The sequence below is a fragment of the Xiphophorus maculatus genome, chromosome 5 (assembly GCF_002775205.1).
Source record: "Xiphophorus maculatus strain JP 163 A chromosome 5, X_maculatus-5.0-male, whole genome shotgun sequence".
In the NCBI taxonomy this organism is placed as follows: domain Eukaryota; kingdom Metazoa; phylum Chordata; class Actinopteri; order Cyprinodontiformes; family Poeciliidae; genus Xiphophorus; species Xiphophorus maculatus.
In genome coordinates, this window is record NC_036447.1 from 14,220,937 (window position 1) to 14,228,739 (window position 7,803).

At 36.6% G+C, this 7,803-nt stretch overlaps 1 protein-coding gene across 2 annotated transcripts in view; it reads left to right on the forward strand.

Moving 5' to 3' along the window:
• The window catches only part of LOC102221878 (bifunctional heparan sulfate N-deacetylase/N-sulfotransferase 4-like), a 52,640-nt gene extending 49,489 nt beyond the window's left edge, over window positions 1-3,151 (forward strand). The window contains exons 14-15 of one of the 2 annotated variants that reach the window (XM_014474106.2): window positions 925-1,035; window positions 2,073-3,151. In XM_014474106.2, the coding sequence (XP_014329592.1) occupies window positions 925-1,035; window positions 2,073-2,102 (141 nt within the window). In that variant the 3' untranslated portion in view covers window positions 2,103-3,151. Of the gene's footprint in view, window positions 1-924; window positions 1,036-2,067 lie in introns of both variants that reach the window. The other variant, XM_023334274.1, reaches the window with a different exon arrangement.
• The last annotated feature ends 4,652 nt before the right edge of the window (window positions 3,152-7,803 follow it).

Here is a 7,803-nt window from a genome sequence, read left to right on the forward strand (position 1 = left end):
TTGCATGTATGAGACACAGGATACATGGAAGATGTTGCTCTGGCCAGATGAGACCAAAATATAAATTGTATTGCCTACATTCAAAATGCTTATTGCGCTGATCACACCATCCCCATGGTGAAACATGGTGGTGGCGACATCATCCTTTGGGAATTTGTTTTTTCATGTGGGAACATCAGCCTTAAACACACAGCTAATGCTACTATTTAATGGTTTAGATAAATGCTGTTTTAGAATGATTTAGTCAAAGTTTAGACCTAAAACCAATTGAGAATCTTTAGCAAAACTTTAAAAATTGAACACTAAACAAACCGGTCTGTAAATTGTAGCCTCCAGTGAGCTCTTAACCTCCTGAGACCCTGCATCCTCATATGAGGACATTACATTTTTGTAAACACAGATGTAAATAATAACATTGATTGAATGGTCTTATCGTCACACAGATAGACCCAATGTCCTCGTCTGAGGACATTGGGTTTTGAGAAAACCACTTATTGTAGAAAGCTGAAATTTCATTTTTAGGCCAATTGGGTCCTTATGATCCCAAATGACAAGGAGAAATGTATATGCAAAAACAGACCCATTGTCCTCATATGAGGGCATTGGTTTTGACATAGTTCAAGAGCACATAGAAAGCTAAAATTTAATTTCAACTAAAATTAGGTCATACTAATCCCAAATAGTAAGGAGACATAAAAAATGCACATCAAACAAAAGCCCGGGTCTCAGGAGGTTAAAATATTTGTTGTATATTTTTAAATGTTTAGCCATCATTTGCAATGCTCTCTTGTCCTTTAACTTCTTGAAACTTGACTGGACTTTTGGTTTTCCTGACTCTTTTTTTCCTTACTTCTGCCACCTGTCTGCCGTCATCTTTGTTCACACACTCAATGTCTTTTCATCTCTTTCTCTTCCGCTCCTCAGGCACGTGCATATCTCTCCAGGTATTACAGGGAGCACAATGTTGAGCTGTCAAAGCTGCTACATCGGCTTGGACAGCCCCTTCCCTCATGGCTGAGAGAGGAGCTGCAGAAGGTCAGTTCCATGCTCATCTTACCAGTGAACATGCACTTTTAAAGGTTAAAAATAAAGATATAAAATATAAAGAACCAAAAAAAAAAACAAAAAAACTTAGCCATTTACAAAGTCTTGGGCAAAACATGCACCGGTCTTCTTGTCAGAACCTACTTGTTTACAGGTTTTATACTTTTTGACTTTCTGTTTTGTAGTGTGACATCTTGTGTTTTTTTTCCCCAAAATAATTTTATGAATTTATGTAAAACAAGAAAGCTTGGTGACCAAAAGTGCAGAAAAGTCAACAATGAGAAGACCTCCATCCATTGTCCTGTGATAACCATTTCAATTTTTATTTGTTTGGTTTGCTCCAGTCACCACAAGATATAGATTATGATTGGAGGAACAACATTCCAGGTACAGCCGACTCAGCTGAGCTTCCTCCCTGGCTTTGCCTTGGAGAAAGCAGGAGGTGCTTCATTATCCATGGGGGAGGCTCAGTGCAGAGCCACTGCTTCTCCAAATCAAAAGGAGTTTGTAAGGAAAGGGAGCGGGGTATTTAGTGGCCATTCTCATCATATTTTCACCTCAACTGACTCCTTTTGATATGGAGTATTAGCAGTTTTTCTAGGGACTATTATGTGATGAAGCCAAAGTATTTATTTCTATTTACTTATTGTTGGATCCACTAGTCAATTTACATTTGGACTTTTATGACAGAATTGACAGATCGAAGTATGAAAGAAGGGCTCTAAACTAAGGCATGTTCAAAGGGATCTTCCAGAGAGCCTCCTTATCAGATGCCCTTCAAATGACTCAGTTTCATATGAACAAGCAGTGGTTCAATTTTGAACTCCCTTTCACTCATATGACTGAGCTATTTGGTTTTCATAGGCATCTGTGCCAATCACAACAGGCTTTACCCTTTCCAGGTGACATTTGACTCTAATTGAAAAAAACAACAGTGCAATTAAAGTACTTCATTCCATTTTCTTCCTCCCTCTCCTCTGTTTCCCTCTCTTTAACCCTTCCTCCTTTTACCCCTTTCTGAAGGTTAGATAACATTTCAGTCCATGAGCCAGGGGTAAAGGTCGAGCTATCAGAGATCGGGAAGTGACCAGAATCTCCTGACCTTCAAAATCGCGCTGTCTGTGGCCTTTTTGTGCACGCTGAGGTGAGGCCAAGGACTGGTGGATTTGTTTCACCTGCAAGCTACGGCGCTGTTGGATGGAGCGGGAGGCGTGATGGGGCGAAGAATCTTTGTGCGCTTCGATGGACGAATGGATGAATGGATGGATGGATGACTAGATCTCTAAAGAAACTGGGACTAAAACCAAGCACCAACATCTAATAAAAGACAGAGCTGTGTGAGACATTGAGGATTTGGCAGGTTCTGAATGCCCAAAACCTGTTCTGAACTGACTCTCATGCAGACCTGGAGTGACTTTGATTCTTTTTTTGGTTTGATTTCTCTGCTAAGTTATGATACCAGGGCAGCGCTGGTCAGCTGTGCGTGGTTCACTTAGAGATTTCTTTGCACTGAGTTCTGTTCTCTGTTTCCCGCCATGTTAAAATAATACATACCTTTGGAGGTTCACTTTTACCCTTTTGTTTTATTTAGATTTTATTGTATGATAAAAGAATAAAAAGCAAAGACAAGGTGGACTCAGGGTGAATGATAGGCTGTTCCTTGTTTGTTTTTTTTGGTAGAACAGTTTTAAGGCAGATCTGGTAGCATTGTTTCAACCCACAGTGCATCACATGACACTTTTATGGGAGAAGCTTTGGATTGGAAATTGGTATCTGGAGCTAAAAGCAGAACTCAGTGAAGATTTTCCCAGCAGGTCATGTAGGAGTATTCTGTGTTCATTTATTAGAGAATTATTTCAGTTCTAAGAACTGCAAAGACATGACCAAAACTACTCAAAATTATGAAATAAAATTTAATTTCAGGATTTTTTTAAAGTCGGTGCGTAAGTGGAAGAAGATTATGTTTTTTTTTTGTCTGTGTCTCATTTAGGCCTAAACCTTTTTTTTCCCTTTGAAAACCAGTGGCCTAAGTTTAGCCTAAATTTGAATGCAAACAATCCTACATGTCAATTACAAAACCAAAACTCAAATAAAAATGCATATGACTGTCAGCATAAAATGTTTGTTGTGTTTTTGGTGAGCATACCGGCCCATTTGTAAGGATACGTTTGTTCTGTATGAATGAGGACAGACTGTTTTAGATCGAAGGTAAGTTAAAAAGAACTATGGGAAGTTATTTTTTTAAATTCATTACCCTGATCTCAAAACAGACACACAAACAAGATCTGGCCTGTTTGACCAGAGATTGTTTTCTGTTATTATGTTATATCAGATAATAACACAATGTAAGATCAACAAATAACCTACAATTCATCACTGATATGCAAAATGAGTCACACTTCTTCAACTTTTTCACACTATGTCCTGTTACAACCACAAACGTCAATGTGTTGAGCTTTTATCCAACAGACTGGCAGTCGTACATAACTGTGAAGTTAAATGAAACTGAAGCCATACACACATTAGTCAACAAATTCACAAATCAAGAAGTAATTTTGTCTCGCATGTACTATACCATGTGTTTTCCCATACTGTAGGGAAAAATATACTTATATTTACAATATATTTGTTAAAGATGAATCCAGCCAGGATATTTGTTTCTGATAAGAAATGAGACTGGCATCGCAGGTAATAACATGATGTACAAGCACTATCAGTTTGAAAATGATTAATACCCTTCTTAATAATAAATGGAATGATCATTTTTGCTGTTACAGCAATCAAACAGTTCTGATAATTACCCTATGTGTGTTTTACTGGTATTTTGAGGGTTTAACTATGGGAATAGTTAAATAGGCAGTTCTAAGTCTTTAAAGTTGAAAGACCTTTTTACAATTACCCTTATCTTTCTTGGGTGTAAAATAATGAATCTGGAATGAAAAAAATAATTTCTTTATTTTTCTCTTTTCTTTGACAAAGAAATTATTGCTGTAAACTACTGACGTAGAGAAATAATCCAAATTAGGAAACATCAGTAAAACTGAATTTGATTATCAATTTCATAATAGCTGATGCCAGGTATGAACTAAAGAAGATTGCATGTATAAATCAAATGAGAAAGTATGTCAACGACTTACCAGTTTGAGCACACTATAGGAGATCGTTGTTAAAAGTTTTGAAAATATCTGCAATTGCTCGTTGTAATGTGTAGTATTGGCCACATGAGGGCAGACTGAGATTTAAAACTGAAATTGAATTGTTCCGCTTGTGCTAATTATTTGCTTTTCTGGCAGACACAGAGACCTAAGTAAAAGATTAACGGGCAGAAAAAAACATTTATTAAAATAAAAACGCATTCCCTGAGATCCATGGTAATTTTCAAGTTTTGTTTTTCTTTTCCCAATGCCACATTGGCTGATTCAAGGAAGCCTTTTTATTTCCATGTTTGTTTAATGTGTGTAGAATCATCCAACCAGCACTTTCTGAATAACCCTTTAAAATAGTGCATAACAGATTCTATAAGTTTATTACTTTAGTTCTCATTAAAGTTTCTGTATAGGAAAATTGTGGCTTGAAATGATCTCATGTGCCATTTACCTGCGAAGTTATACTGTTATTGTTTCTTAAGCTTTATGGGACACCTACCGGTTCTTTACAGTATTGACATAATACTTCACATAAAGACTCAAGCCAATGAAACAAATGTTGACTAAAATGTGTCTTTGTACCGCATAACATTTTATGCGATGCAGTTGCTTGGTGTAACAGCTGGGACATATTCTTGTTTTCATTTAAAGGAAACAAGTTGCTATTCATGTTGAAGCCCAACAACATTCCTCTGCCATTGGGCGTGTAGGTGACAGTGTGTCTAAAACAGCTCTTCTTCCTGACATTTTGTTGTCAAAAACATGTCTAAAAAAATGTCCCTACAGCACCTTGTCACCTGCTAGAGCTGTGACAAACAAAAAATCCAAAGTGAAGCTCAACAACCTAATCAGGTGTATTTACAGGAACTGCTTATGGCTATTTAAACCCAAACATAAGTTATTACATTTCAGGGCCTTGAAGCCAAAAAGTATGAAAGAATAAAACAATCTATAATTTGTCTTTATTTATTTTTTTATTTAATTATTTTAAAAGAAGGAAGTTACATTTAAAAATACTTTTTCTGAAACATTCTTTTGAGTGACATCTACTAAAGCAAGAAGCACAACCAAATGCAGATGGTGTTACATCTATTGTAGAACCCTTTTGAAGCCTGGATGCCAAATAGTTGTCGAGAGACTCTTTATTGTTTTACTGTCAAAAACGTTTTAGGGATTATACGGTTTGTGGCCACCTATAGTCGACACAAAAAAAGGAATTTGCTAGACCTTTTGTTACAAAGATCTACAGAGCTCCTTGGACAATAACATGGGTACTGCAAATACATCTTTCCTAGCATACATAGAAAAATTGAGTAGTGAGTCAAACCACTCATAGTGATTGTGGGTGTTGCTTATGAATATAATGCCAGGTGAGAAACTTACTTAGTACTTTCTTCCTTAGTGTCTGAGCAAAATGACAGAAGGAACATTTGACTTCAGAAACTTTGTGAGCTCTATAGCCATAGACTTCATTATTACTACTTTTGTGTTGGGTAAACATTTTGCCACACAATGATAGTTGCATTGCAAAAATATTGTCAAAACTTTAGAAACTTTTGACTATATTCTGACTTTTATATTTTCAATTTTAGACATGGACAAAAAAAATTATATATATGTTAAAATATTAAAAAATATATTAAAATGTGACTGCTTTTTGTTTTCGAATTTATGAGTGTTTGTGTGGTTTAGCTTATTTTAGTTGTTACCGCTCATAGAGATTGTGACCGAGAGAGGGAGGTACCTTTTTTAGCCCTTGCATTCTAGGTTGCATACTGAAGAAGACTTTTACAAGCTGTCATTTGTTTGGAGCATGAAAGAGCAACATGTGATCAGACTATCAAGACAAAACACTCCAACAGTTTGATCTTTGCAGACTAAGTATCATGTTAAGAACAAAAGAAAAAAACAAAAAGCTAGAGAGCACAATGAGATTAGAAGTAAGCGTTTTCATGGTGTACCATTAAAGTGTAGCTTTAAGAAAATAACTACTCTCCTAAACTTGTCCACATCTGCAGAGAAAGCAACACAGTGTTTTCTAAAATGATCAGTATCCCTTAAACTTTTTCAGATTTTATCACTTTGCCACCGGTTTTCTTATAATCTTTGAAGAAAAGTGTCCCCCACAGAATGATATTGATACCATAATGTTATGTTGGCTGTTACCAAACATGATGCAGTGAAGTCAAAAGTCCCTATTTTGGTCTTTGCGCTCTCCTACTTAAATGCTGCAAATGACTGTTGGAAGCTGTTATAGCAAGCTGTCAAGACTGACATCCTGGAGCATGAAAGAGTAATTTAAGGGCAGGCAAAACAAATAGCTTCAAGAGTTTGACCTTTGAGGGTACTTACAACATTCTTACGAAGAAATGTTCATATTGAGCTGTGACATATTTTGATAACATAGAACTGAAAAGAGTCATGAAATGTGGTAGTAGAGTGGTGAGGCAGACGCAGTGGACCCACTTTATGGAGAGTAAATGATGATTTAATGATGAAAATACAAGATTCCAGGCAGCACAGCGAGAGCAATAGGTATTAGTCAATCTCTGGTAGCAACTGGTGTAATAATGACAGGAATTTAGGTGTGCTCTTAGCTTCTGTGAAGTGTTACAAATTGTTACAAAATTGAAAGACATAACAATGTCATGTTAGTGTTGAATGCATTCCTGACTATAATAACAATATAATTTACTCAACACCATGACTCAGTTGGTCAATTATGAAGGTATCCAATACAAAAGCAATACCTAAGGCAATAAGTGTGCAAGCAGCTCAGTAATTATGCACACCATAATAGATTGTATTAACTTTAGACAATGCCTATATGTTTTTTTCTCTCCTGTGATGACACTCTCCTGTTAACTTGTTGGGGGAAGTAATACTCTAAATAAACTACATAATGATTTGTTTAAAGCAAAGGAGAAAAGGACTTATGAATAAGTTAGTGCTGCTATCTGAAACATCTTTACAACTACCTTCTAGAGGTTGAACGACTTCATATTTTTTAAGGTCGACTACATCATGATAATATTCGAGTCGACGTCGACTAGTCGCAGTGACATCATGGAGACATAAGTGCAAAACGCTTCACAATTACTTGGAGGCTTTATCAGCTATATTCACGGCAAATATTGAACCCAGCCTCAGTTTTGTCAATGCAAAAAAGTCAATGCAGAGAAAAGAATCGACTAGTCAATTAATTGGTGCAACCCCTGCTACCTTCTATATTTTATATCACACTGGTAAAGATCTGTGGGAAAAAAAATCATCTTCTATTTAAATTATTACACTGACCACAACGGTGCTTTTGGAACATCAAAAAGCGTTTGCATTATGAACAGATCCTGTTTGCTTACAGTTAAATTCAACGAAGACACCTGCTGCTCCTCCGCCCGATGCGCAGCAGGACGCTCCGCTGACTCAGCAGCAGTGTTGTAGTCAAGACCACCTAACCCGAGACCAAGACAAGACCAAGACCAGAGTGTATCGAGACCGAGGCAAGACCAAGACTTTTAGGGTCCGAGACCAAGTCAAGACCAAGACACTACATGACACAATAAAATGTGAAATATGATCAAAATTGCTAATCAAATTGATCTGAAAGATTCAC